At 44.0% G+C, this 12,406-nt stretch overlaps 1 protein-coding gene and 4 non-coding genes across 5 annotated transcripts; all 5 read left to right on the top strand.

Annotated features, from left to right (window-relative positions):
* Positions 1–5,855: 5,855 nt before the first annotated feature.
* Positions 5,856–11,382, top strand: LOC109893860 (60S acidic ribosomal protein P0). Its single transcript, XM_020487067.2, has 8 exons — positions 5,856–5,976; positions 6,488–6,594; positions 8,020–8,195; positions 8,595–8,682; positions 9,125–9,271; positions 9,694–9,879; positions 10,318–10,458; positions 10,905–11,382. The coding sequence occupies exons 2-8, from the start codon at positions 6,541–6,543 to the stop codon at positions 11,058–11,060; spliced, it is 948 nt and encodes a 315-aa protein (XP_020342656.1). The 5' UTR covers positions 5,856–5,976; positions 6,488–6,540; the 3' UTR covers positions 11,061–11,382.
* Positions 8,393–8,521, top strand: LOC116376303 (small nucleolar RNA SNORA63). The gene has a single exon (XR_004211727.1). It is a non-coding gene; the product is annotated as a small nucleolar RNA SNORA63 (small nucleolar RNA).
* Positions 8,873–9,001, top strand: LOC116376302 (small nucleolar RNA SNORA63). The gene has a single exon (XR_004211726.1). It is a non-coding gene; the product is annotated as a small nucleolar RNA SNORA63 (small nucleolar RNA).
* Positions 9,387–9,535, top strand: LOC116376299 (small nucleolar RNA SNORD15). The gene has a single exon (XR_004211724.1). It is a non-coding gene; the product is annotated as a small nucleolar RNA SNORD15 (small nucleolar RNA).
* LOC116376304 (small nucleolar RNA SNORA63) lies at positions 10,114–10,242 on the top strand. Its single transcript, XR_004211728.1, has one exon. It is a non-coding gene; the product is annotated as a small nucleolar RNA SNORA63 (small nucleolar RNA).
* Positions 11,383–12,406: the final 1,024 nt, after the last annotated feature.

The raw sequence follows: 12,406 nt of genomic DNA, 5'->3' as shown, positions 1-12,406 counted from the left end.
CTCTAGCGTCTCTTCTTTTGCTCTCTGTCTCTCTTCTTCTCTTCTCTCCTCCTCTCCACTTTTCTCTCTCTCTCTGTTGTCTTAAGGCGGTGTCCTTCTCTGCCCATCCTCCACAGGCTTCCATGAGAAGGATGGGAAGGCGTACTGTCGGAAGGACTACTTTGACATGTTTGCACCCAAATGTGGAGGCTGTGCCCGCGCCATCCTGGAGAACTACATATCAGCCCTCAACTCCCTCTGGCACCCCGAGTGCTTCGTCTGCAGGGTAAGTGGGTGTGTGCTGTGGTGCAATTCTAAGCGCATTATCCCGCATCTACATATGGTGAGACATACAGGTAACGGCCAAAATAAATGAAACGCCAACATAGTGACTTAATAGGGCGTTAGACCACCACGAGCCGCCGGCTTGACATAGATTCTACAAGTGTCTGGAACTCTATTGGAGGGATGCGACACTATTCTTCCACAAGAAATTCCATAATTTGTTGTTTTGTTGATGGTGGCGCCGCTCCAGAATCTCCCATAAGTGTTCAATGGGGTTGAGATCTGGTGACTGAGACGGCCATGGCATATGATTTACATAGTTTTCATGCTCATCAAACCATTTAGTGACTGCTCGTGCCCTGTGGATGGGGGCGTTGTCATGCTGGAAGAGGCCACTCCCATCAGGATAGAAATGATTCACCATAGGTTGAAGGTGCTCACTCAGAATGTCTGTGTTATTGGCATTTACCTTGCCCTCTAAGGGGTTGAGCAGACCTAAACCAAGTCCTGAAAATGCACCCCACCCCATAACAGAGCCGCCAGAATCCTCATTTACTCGTGAGTTTCTTTTATTTTGGCAGTTACCTGTAGCTTCCATAGCTTTCATACAGTTCTTGGGAAAAAAGGGTATTTAGAAAAACAGTATAGAAAGCCTTGATTGCCTCAGCCATTTTGTGACAACCTCCTTTCCTTCTCTTCCCACCTCTGTGCATTACAGGAGTGCTTCACCCCCTTTATAAATGGGAGCTTCTTTGAGCACGAGGGCCAGCCCTACTGCGAGGGCCACTACCACGAGCGTCGCGGCTCTCTCTGCTCGGGCTGTCAGAAGCCCATCACGGGCCGCTGCATCACAGCCATGGCCAAGAAGTTCCACCCCGAGCACTTTGTCTGTGCCTTCTGCCTTAAGCAGCTCAATAAGGGCACCTTCAAGGAGCAGAATGACAAGCCATACTGCCAGGGCTGCTTCATCAAGCTCTTCAACTAGGGAGCTAACCCACTCCCCAGCTGTGTGTGTGTGTGTGTGTGTGTGTGTGTGTGTGTGTGTGTGTGTGTGTGTGTGCGTGTGTGTGTGTGTGTGCGTGCGTGCGTGCGTGCCAATTCTCTACAGTTCAGCCCAAAGTGTGCACTTGCACCCTTCATGAATTTAAAAGGAAATGACAGGTGTATGAAATACTGTGGAAAGTCCAGCCCATGCCTACACCAATCCAATGCTTTAAAATGTGTGGGGAGGAGTACACAGGAAGAGAATCGGGGACACGTGCGTGTCAAAAGGTGAAGGCGTGGATAGAAGGCCGTCGGTGGCTATGATGAGAGGAAGCAGAAAGTTGTCCCTTACTGTGCATGTAGCAGAGATGAGACTGGCCATTAGAAAAGCTCCCCTACAGTCACCTGGAGGTTACTGCAGACAGGACTCAATGCTCAACAGAGCCTTCAGGGCCGTGGGGTTGACATTTCAAGAGTTAAAGCATGAGGTTTAAAGCGAGCCCAAAGAGATTTTTGTAAATGTAAAACGAGCAAGAGAAGCCATTTTTGTGTGAGAGGCGGTTTTATGTTCTGTTCGATTTATTTTCCTGTCCTAATAATGGTAGACTGCGTTATCATGTGACCGACGTGTGGAGGTCAGGTTATGGGGTCCTGGGATGGGTTTAGACAGGTGTTCAGGCAGTACTTAGTACACATAGAATGTTGTTGACATTCACTAGGCAGCGTTTTGCCTATTAGTCCAAAATATGCAGTATGTCGGTGCCATTGCAAATGCACACATATGAACTGTCTCTTGATCTCAAACGCAAACACACACACACAGACACACACTTTATACTCTGAGAAGAGGAAAAGCTCTCGTCTCCTCTTTCCCTCCTCCCTTTCTCTTCACTTCTCTGTGAGACCAGTTCAAACACTTGGTGCTCACTCAACTCAATCATAGAGTCCTCTCTCTGTGGCCCTCTTGGGGCCATTTTACAGCCTGGTATGGTCACGATATCAGGGTCCTATTTTTGTACACTTTTCCTATGGAAATGTTCATATACTAACAAGGACAGCTCAGCGGCATAGATTTAGTACATCCGTTTTCCTTTTCCCTTTTTGCTTCATTTGTCCAATGGAACTGTACAAAACTCTGAAATGTGTTTGTGCAAAACGAGACACGTTGTTCAGACACACATACTCACACTCTTTCTCCAGATTACTGCTCTTTTCGATGTGCTATGGACTCTCCGTTTCTATTTTCTGTAGATCAGCCTTTGCGCCACCGATCTCATATGAATTCTCATTAATGTAATCTGATTTTAAAAGAACGTGCATTTGAATGTTGTCTTTCCCATGATGTGGACAGAGGGTGGCGGTGTTTGGGTGAGTGTTGGCGACCTCTCATCTCGGAGGCACTCTGCTCGTCCCATACTTTCCACCCGCTTTGGGTAGGGAGGCAGCTCTTAACCTGGCAACCAAACTGAGCACAGCGTTCTTCAGTCTGGTGTGACCAGGCTAGGATTCTTTCTATAAGGAAACAGGACAAAATACTAGAGCATGTTGATTTGAAACAACATGTTAATTGTGTGTATTTGATTTGCTACTGTATTCGCCCACACATTTATCCAAGTCTTAAAATGAATAATTCAGAGTGAATGGGGAGTGCTTTTCTTGGGGCAATGTTTTGTTGTACAATTAGCTACTGACAATGTGTGTGTTTTCCCTCCGATACTTAAAAAGTAACTAATAGAGGGGTCCTTTTAATGTACGGGGGGAGGATTGGTTTTTAACCTCACTGCTTATTGACTTATTGAGCAACACACATTCTGCAATACAAGTTGTGTAGAGGTTTTTGTCAGCATTTTCTGCATAATTTTATTACAATCACAATATTAAATTGACTTTAACATACTTGGTTTAGTGGCATGGAGCAGTATTGTCACTGTATGATTTTGAGCTCTGAAGCTCACACTGATATGCAAAGAGCTGGCTCTATGGACAAGGACATAAATGGACCCTAATACACACACACACACACACACACACACTGGGTTGGTTTCCAGGCAACAGGTACATTTCTAACCATGGGGCCCTGAAATGCCCTCAGAGTCACATGGTAATCTGTACACACAGATCTGCAGTCAGTACCTAGTCTGTTTCCCAAATGACACCCTATATGTTTCCCAAATGACACCCTATTCCCTATAAAGTCTACTGCTTTTGACTAGGGCCCATAGGGCTCTGGTCAAAAGTAGTGCCCTATATAGGGAATAGGGTGCCATTTGGGATGCACACCAAGTCAATAATGGCATCCAAATATCCTCGTTACCTGATCCCAAATCACTGCAGTGGGTCAGGTTTGAGCATTTGTTTTTGATATGTACGTAATTGATTTACTTATTTCATCATTCACTGTTTATTTTTTTCAAGTGTCCTTGTAATGTTGCATATTTGAATCATTGTGAAGCAGGTGATTTTAACTTTACACATGTTGCTTATATTTTTATGCTAAATGTTTGTTTTTTATGGTTTTCAACCCAGTTGTCATCACTTGGCATGTTGGTTGTGGTATAAATACACACATACGTTTCATTTTAATTTCTTAACGCTTTGAAAGAATAAAGATAATTGTGCTAGTGCCAAATTTTCAATGCAATGTCTTTAACACTGTTGAGGTATATGGCGCACTTCCAAGTCCTTGCTGCGATCGGATTGGTGAAGCCATTTTGGATGTCGTAGAACAACATTGGCTGGATCAGCCAGTGCCATCGGGTGCATCTCAAACATCTAAATTGGCTTCCTCTGCTTATTTCCTCCATTTGTGTTGATGTGAAAGTACTGGACAGGTGAAAGCAAACCCCTCGAATACAACCTCAATATAGCTTACAGTGAAGTGTAAATTAAGAAGAGACAAATAGGGAAGCCATTTTAGACTATTGAGATGCACCTCTGGGTTTTGGGTGTCAGTAAAAGAGAGGCAAATAACTTAGAGGGGGCAAACAGGATGGCCTCAGCACAGTATAGTCGGCAGATTAAAGGTGTATAGTAATTGTTGCTTTAAAATTACTACATGTTACTATTGGGTGTTTTTTATGTCTGGCCTCCTCAGGCTCGGGTGCCATTTCTGGTGATGTTTGGAACGGTTTTGTTTCTTCAACCCGCTGAGACGTGGGTTTTTAAAGCACTTTCAGCGTTGCTATGCCATAGATTCCTTGAGCTTCTCTAGTAGTGCAACTGTGTTGACATGAACATGATGAATCTACAGAGGGGCATTTCACCTAGCCTGGTTAATGAGGAATGCTGCTAACATAATATTCTAATTTAATTTTGAAATTCATAGACTGAGGTGTAACAGAAGAAGGGTTAGTACTACTTCATATTGACCCTGTTTTAAGTCAGGCTCTCTTTCTAAGCCATTAAATCCTAAATTGTTCAAGTTAGTGTGCCAAATAATGTATCAAGCTCAATGAAATATCCCTCTGATAGCCTTTATAGCCTTGCTTTGGAGACCGGAGACACAGACAATGAAAACAAGTGTAAGTGCTGCCAGGGTGCCTGAATCTAGCCCTGGACAGTTACAGTTCAAAGTTGAATGAGTTCCTCAATCAAGGGGAAATTACTGGAAAGATTTCTTGAGAGTAGCCATGACCACAGGTTTAGGCACCAGCCCAAATGTTGTAATGCAACAAATGGAGCCCTTTAAAGAGAGGCTTGAGAGCATGTTACTTTGGTGTATCTCTAGACACCCTATGTAAGTTTTTATTTTTTTTATCTACACCCTATGTAAATCATCAGGGATTGTAATTATTATTAGTTTTTGCTACATTTATTCATCCTAAAACATTTATTTGCTTTAGTTCTATGCTCTCTCTGTTGACTCAGCAATCCCAGACCTAAGTGGGAAGCAACCCGTCTGTCTGACTACTCTCAAAGCCTTTTTATTTTCATGTTTACAAGTTAATCCCTGTCATTTAATCCCCTTAATTTATCTGAAAGGAACTATTTTACCCCAATACTCCTGAGTGGCGCAGTGGTCTAAGGCTCTGCATCGCTGTGCTAGAGGCGTCACTACAGACCCTGGTTCAATCCCTTGCTGTATCACAACCGGCTGTGATCGGGAGTGCCATAGGGTGGCGCACAATTGGCCCAGCGTCATACGGGTTTGTCCGGGGTAGGCTGTCATTGTAAATAAGAATTTATTCTTAACTGACTTGCCTAGTTAAATTTTTAAAAAGTGGTTTTGTTTTTTCCTTTCCTCTTGCCTGTTTTATTTGCCCATGTACCTCTGTTGTCATGTTTTATGGGATGGCTATATGGTACCTGATTGCTGATCATTTTTAATTCAATGTGATTGATGCCAATAAAAAAATAGTTTATTTCTGACATTCATTGTTTTTGTCTCAACGACTATGCACACAAGACACACAATGAATGCTCAGAGTTAAGACTATGAGCAGATAGGTTGCTTTTTTTCTTCTTTTGATCTTGACAAACTCATGTCCCCAATCTAGTCTGCATTTCCTGCCTTGCTCGTTCTGGAAATCCACAGGCGGCGTGGCTGCTTTCACGCGGCATAAAACGATCGCACCCACGGATAGCAACCGACAAAAAGATTGACACAGCTGGCCAATCATGTCTGTGGAACATTGTTGTCGTAGTGGATTGTGATTGGCTGTTAACGCTGTATATTACTTGTGCGCTTCCTTATGTAGCTCTCTTTCTTTCACGCGTCCTTGGTAAGAGGTAAGGAGTTTTCATGGGCTTCATTCTTTATGTAGAATTATACGTTAAAATGTGTTTCGTATTATTTGATAAAATACTTTGATTACGTTGAACTACAGTACTGTGACAATGTCACAAGATCAATAGGATGACTTACTTAAATGTATTGTGTTTCATCTGCGGCCTATTCGGCACACTGCCGCCATGTGCTACCATTATTTCCGTGACATTTTAGCCAGCCAAACTTGCTTCTAACCCATAATGGTACAATATTTTCACCTTAAAGACACTTCCAATAACATGTCTTAACTAGTTATCTAGCTATATGTATGTAGCCTACGTTATATTTGCTACGTCCGCTAGCTACAAGTTAAAGCTAGTCCTATTTCGCAGTGTATTAGCGTTAGCTAGGTGAGTAACGATAGTGACTGTCAGTTTATCTAGATGGCTACTAGCAAGTTTGGCGCGTACTGTGATTGTAACTTGACGTTGTGGACCTGCTACCTGTCTAACATAGTTTTATTTTCCATAGAAAATCTTGTCTTTAAACCAGCTGTTTAAGCGATCCTTCGAAGCACTGCAAAGATGCCGAGGGAAGACAGGACCACGTGGAAGTCCAACTATTTTATGAAAATCATCGTACGTTGAAATAACTTACCACTTTTGATGCACGAAAGTGTGTTAACTATGGAACGCCGTTCGGGTCTTTGCGTGTCTAAGGCACGTCAAATAAGCTTGTTGACCAATCAGGACCTGTATGACTGCACGTCACATAATAATTTTACGGACCTATTACACATTGATTACATTTACTCGTATTTCCTATGTCACAACGATTAGTCGATACGTATGCTATGATGCAGTTGTCTCACGCATCTACAGTGCTGGTCATACAAAAAAAGCTAGCTAACTTATGGATGCCAACAATGTTTTTCTCCAAAAACCTAGTAAAATTACATCTGTTTCAGTAGCTATTGTTTTATCTAGCTAGGTGTCATCTAAAATAGCCACAATTTATAAGATAGACAGTCCGACAGAGAGCAAATAAATACTATTTGAAGCTAGCCATAATAGTGGAATTTGCGTTTAGCCTTCAAATTAAGTATGCCATTTTTAAAAAACATTTTAACCAGGCAAGTCAGTTAAGAACAAATTCTTATTTTCAATGACGGTCTAGGAACAGTTGGTTCAGGGGCAGAACGACAGATTTGTAGCTTGTCAGCTTGGGGATTTGAACTTGCAACCTCTAACCACTAGGCTACCCTGCCGCCCCATTGACAGTGGTACAAATAGTGGAATTATGCCATAATTGCTAAACAGGGTTGGAATGTTATAGAAAATCAACAGACTAATCTGAAATCACTATTATACTTTAGAATTACATTGGGAACTTATTGAACTCTACAGCCTTACCTGTGGGTTGTGGCTCAATGACATGGTATCAGTCTGCTCAGTGACACCCAGAACATTAGTGTGGTAGCTCTTATTGCGGGAATCTGAAATTACTGAATTGAGCCACATTTATTGTCTTTGTTATTGAGCAGACTGATACACAATTTCTTGATCCCAATCCTTACCTAAAGCAGTGCAATATGAATGTCAATACACACAATAGGCTGACTGGGGAAGGGATTTCAGTCCTTTGCCCAGGTGAAAACTAGCTACCCCAGAAGCTGTGGTCCAACACACAGTACAATATAACTGTTTGATGTGTCAAACTAAAAGCTTATTTGACATTAATCTTTTTTGACACGCAAAGACCCAAGCGGCATTCCATAATAAACCGTTTTATTGACCATGTACAACGCAGGATAAGTTACAGTGCATTTTGTTCAGTACTGCTCTGTCGTTCCCCCTGCACACAGAAACCTGTCTCCTCGCTATCCCGGTCTGCCTCCATCCCACGGCTGACGGGGACGCATGGTCTCAGACACTTTTGTACAGACGTTATAGCCAACGGAATAAAGCGTTTGCAGTCTTGTTATCCCATGGTAGTGGGTTTACATTTCCCCAAGCGGTGAAATTTAGAAGTTGTTGGTCATACTTTTACTTTTCTTTTTGCAGCAATTGCTGGATGACTATCCCAAATGTTTCATTGTCGGCGCCGACAATGTGGGCTCCAAGCAGATGCAGGCCATCCGTCTGTCCTTGCGTGGGAAGGCTGTGGTGCTCATGGGTAAAAACACCATGATGCGCAAAGCCATCCGCGGCCACCTGGAGAACAACCCCGCCCTGGAGAAGTAAGTTCACAGCAAAAACCTTTTGGCTAAGAGGCTGACCATGGTTGCATTCACTAGGAAGTCAAAGGGACAGCCTGAAGTTGGCCAATAAGATGCGCTTGTTATCAATATAGGTTGCAAACTTTTGCTGCTGTGTGCACGACCAAGTTATCAAAAGCTTAAATGCAGCTATCGAGCCCATGGACTGGCTATTTATAAAGCAGGATAAGTTACAGCGCTGCGTGTTCAGTACTGCGCTGTCGTTCCCCCTGCGCACAGAAACCTGTCTCCTACTATCCCTGTCTGTCTGCATCTCACAGCTGGCAGGGACGCTTGGTCTCAGACAAGTGTTTTCTCAGTCTTGCTAATCATGTATCCGTTGGGGATGGATTGAGATGTTAAGTGTTGCTGTCTTCACAGGTTGCTGCCTCACATCAAAGGAAATGTGGGCTTTGTCTTCACCAAGGAGGACCTGGCTGAGATCAGGGACATGCTGCTGGCCAACAAGGTGACTGCAGTGTTGGATGCTCTGGTCTAGCAGGGAATTGTCAAGGTTTGTCCCAAATGGCACTCTTGTAGCGTACTACTTTTGAACGGCACTATATAGGGCAGGGTGCCATTTGGACCAAATACAATGTTATTTAGTAATACAATGTAGCCGATCCAGATTTTGGATTATGCTTCAGGATGGGATGGCGACGCAGGATAAGTTACAGTGCAGCTTGTTAAGTGCTGCTCTGTCGTTCCCCCTGCCCATATCAACTAGATTCCTACTATCCCTGTCTGTCTGCATCCTACGGCTGACGGGGACGCTTGGTCTCGGACACTGTCCTGTGGATTTTGCTCAGTCTCGTAATCGTAGACTCATTTGGCATGCATCCATGGACGTTGCACTTTTTTTTTTGAATTGGGTCTATAGCTCGATTGTTCACTGACCCTCTGCCCCTCAGGTGCCAGCTGCTGCCCGTGCCGGTGCTATTGCCCCCTGTGACGTGACTGTGCCAGCCCAGAACACTGGGCTGGGTCCTGAGAAGACTTCCTTCTTCCAGGCCCTGGGCATCACCACCAAGATCTCCAGAGGAACTATTGAAATATTGGTGAGTGTGGCAACTGTAGTCATAGTCCTCAGGCAGTATCTCAGCCAGTCTATGCTTAATGGGCTCTACTATAAACTAGTGGGATGGTTGCGTTCAGTCATCAAAATAAGAGATTCTTCAGTGATGAGACGATGACGAGTCGGAATTGGACACGATCTGTCTCTGGGGTCACTGGGTCAGGGTCACGTTCTGTGTCTTTGGTTTCAGGTCCCCAGAGCAGTGTGTCTTTTCACTTGAAGACATCGAGGCATTTGTCTGAGAAGGGTTTCTTCTTGATTTGATGAATTATGTTGCTAGGCTTGTGTGGGTGTAATGACCTGTCCTGTAGGATATGTATCATTTATTATCTAGAAAACAAACAGGGCTTCTGAAAATGAAACACTTGTTGACTAAGTGTCTGATTGCTTAATTTCTCCCTACAGAGCGACGTGATGCTCATCAAGCCTGGAGACAAGGTGGGAGCCAGCGAGGCCACGCTCCTCAACATGTTGAACATCTCTCCCTTCTCCTTCGGTCTGCTCATCCAGCAGGTGTATGACAACGGTAGTGTCTACAGCCCTGAGGTGCTCGACATTACTGAGGATGCTCTGCACGCCAGGTTCCTGGAGGTGAGGAAGCATATACACAATGCCTTGTAAAGCCACTTACAAAACTCGTTGTATTGGTGCTTTGGGTAGTAAATGGACTGAAGTGTAGCGCTGTCCTATTATGTTGTCATCGGTTCCCCTTCCTCCATAGTCTTCCATCACATCTAAAGTTCTGAAAGAGTAACACAACCATTGGAAGAGGAATGTAATAGAAGCTGTGAACTTCGGGCTATTTTTTTCCTTTTGTCTTTGAGGTAGCAGGATAAGTTACAGTGTAGCTTGTTCCGTGCTACTCTGTCGTTCCCCCTGCACACATTAACTAGTTTCCTACTATCCCTGTCAGTCTGCATCCCACGGCTGGCAGGGACGCTTGGTCTCAAAACAAATCTTGATGTGTTGAACAGACTTGGGTGATGTGCTGTAAGTTGCTGTCATACCTGACAACTTCGTTTCTTTCAGGGTGTTCGTAACATAGCCAGTGTGTGTCTGGAGATCGGATACCCCACTCTGGCCTCTGTCCCTCACACCATCATCAACGGATACAAGAGGGTCCTGGCAGTCGCTGTGGAGACTGACTACTCCTTCCCCCTGGCAGACAAGGTATGTCGTCCCACCCACATTTGGACCACATGGTATTGAAATGGATGACGGGCCAAATAACGGCCCAGTCCACAAACAGTTGCTGTAGGGTTGAAATAATTGTATAGGTAATATGGTTGTAGCTCCACCTTGCCGTCCAGGCTAAGGAATGTTCACCATCGCTTATGCCTATCAAATCCTTTACTCTTAACATTTACATGGGGAATAGGTGCCACCGTTTTGAGTCCCAGCTGCAGGATAAGTTACAGTGCAGCTTGTTAAGTGCTACTCTGTCGTTCCCCCTGCACACATTAACTAGTTTCCTACTATCCCTGTCTGTCTGCATCCCACGGCTGGCAGGGACGCTTGGTCTCGGACACTAGGTTGCCCATCGGCATGTTTTATCCATAGCTTTCTACATTTTAGTTCACATTGCTTCTCTACCCCCCCCCCCCCTTTACTCCCAGGTGAAGGCCTACCTGGCTGACCCCACTGCCTTCGCTGTAGCTGCTCCTGTGGCTGCGGCAGTGACTGCTGCTGCCCCAGCCGCTGCTAAAGAAGAGGCCAAGGAGGAGTCTGAGGAGGGCTCGGACGACGACATGGGCTTTGGCCTGTTTGATTAGATGGCAGTAAACTCCACTCCTATGGTTGCTGACCGAATTCAAGAAGATCATTGAATTTTAAATAAAATCTAGAAAATGAATTCATGTTTGCATGTTTTACCAATGTTGCTAAATGTATAGTCTGGTTCTTGGGCCACAACCTGATTGGTGTGGCTGGCACACCTGGATGAGAAGGTTCTTGTAAGTCTGACACCATGTATTGTAAAAACCTGTAGTCGTGAACTAGCTGCTTAGCTATTTAGTCTTGTGGACTTGACTGGAGGATGTCAATGTTCCCAATAGATCTATATGGGTACAGAAATAAAAACCTGTAGTACCCGTGGGTAGAGTTCTATGATCAGTTCTCATCTTTCTGAACATGTCTTGCACAGGTTGAGAAATGACCTCAGATATTTGGTGTGGTACAGTGTTCGACCTGAAGCAGCATATGATGCGGTGTCTGCCAGTAGTAGTACATAAAGGTCGTCTGACCTCTGAAGCCGGCAATAAGAGGCCGGTTTCTTTTCAAATGTACAGATTTGTTTTGATACTGCACCTTACCTGGTCCAAAAATTGATTTTCAAGTTCGTACCACTTTAGTCAGCACTTCACAAAACGTGAACACTTAAAATTGCGGCCGACTCAATTTTCTATTCAAAAGGCATGGGGAAATATGTTGCCAAAGAAGGTGGAACGGACAAAGGGTAATAAGGAAATTAACATTAAACATTACGAAGATAAAAGGGCCATTTCAAGTGGTACGGTCTGTATAGTGAAACAATGCAACTAGTTGCCATGTAAAAGGGAATCAACATTGAATACAGCGTATTTTCTTGTGGTGCTATGCTATTGCAGGTGGTTAGGAGGTGCAGCTGGGTCTGTCATTCTGCTACTGTACTTTTAGGGTCAAATGGTTGTTTGATTCTTTCTAATGTTTAAAGTTATCTTGATTTTTCTCATGCTTTGGTTGGGTCAAATTGTGTTGCTGTCCTGGGGCTCTGGGGTCTGTAGAGTCCAGCTGGCTTAAGGGATTTTTCTCAAGGTTCATGTCTGTAGGTGAGGGCTTTATGAAAGTTGAATCTCTTATAGGTGGTTGTAACATTTAATTGTTTCTGGATTTTTATGAGCAGGTATCATATTTCTGCTCTGCATGCTGTACAATGATGTTTTTGCAGAGCCTCAATTTAGTGAATTCTTGGTGAGTGGACCCCAGACCTCAGCAGAGGGCAATGGGCTCTAACTGCATGGCCTAAATACATTCAAGTAATTTTAGCCAGATCCTAATTGGGATGTCAAGTTTAGTTAATTTTGATGGTGTAAAATGCCATGGCCTTTAATCAGATCGTTCACAGCTTTGTGGAAATTAA

The sequence above is a fragment of the Oncorhynchus kisutch genome, linkage group LG1 (assembly GCF_002021735.2).
Source record: "Oncorhynchus kisutch isolate 150728-3 linkage group LG1, Okis_V2, whole genome shotgun sequence".
In the NCBI taxonomy this organism is placed as follows: domain Eukaryota; kingdom Metazoa; phylum Chordata; class Actinopteri; order Salmoniformes; family Salmonidae; genus Oncorhynchus; species Oncorhynchus kisutch.
This window is presented reverse-complemented; position numbering and strand designations above follow the sequence as displayed.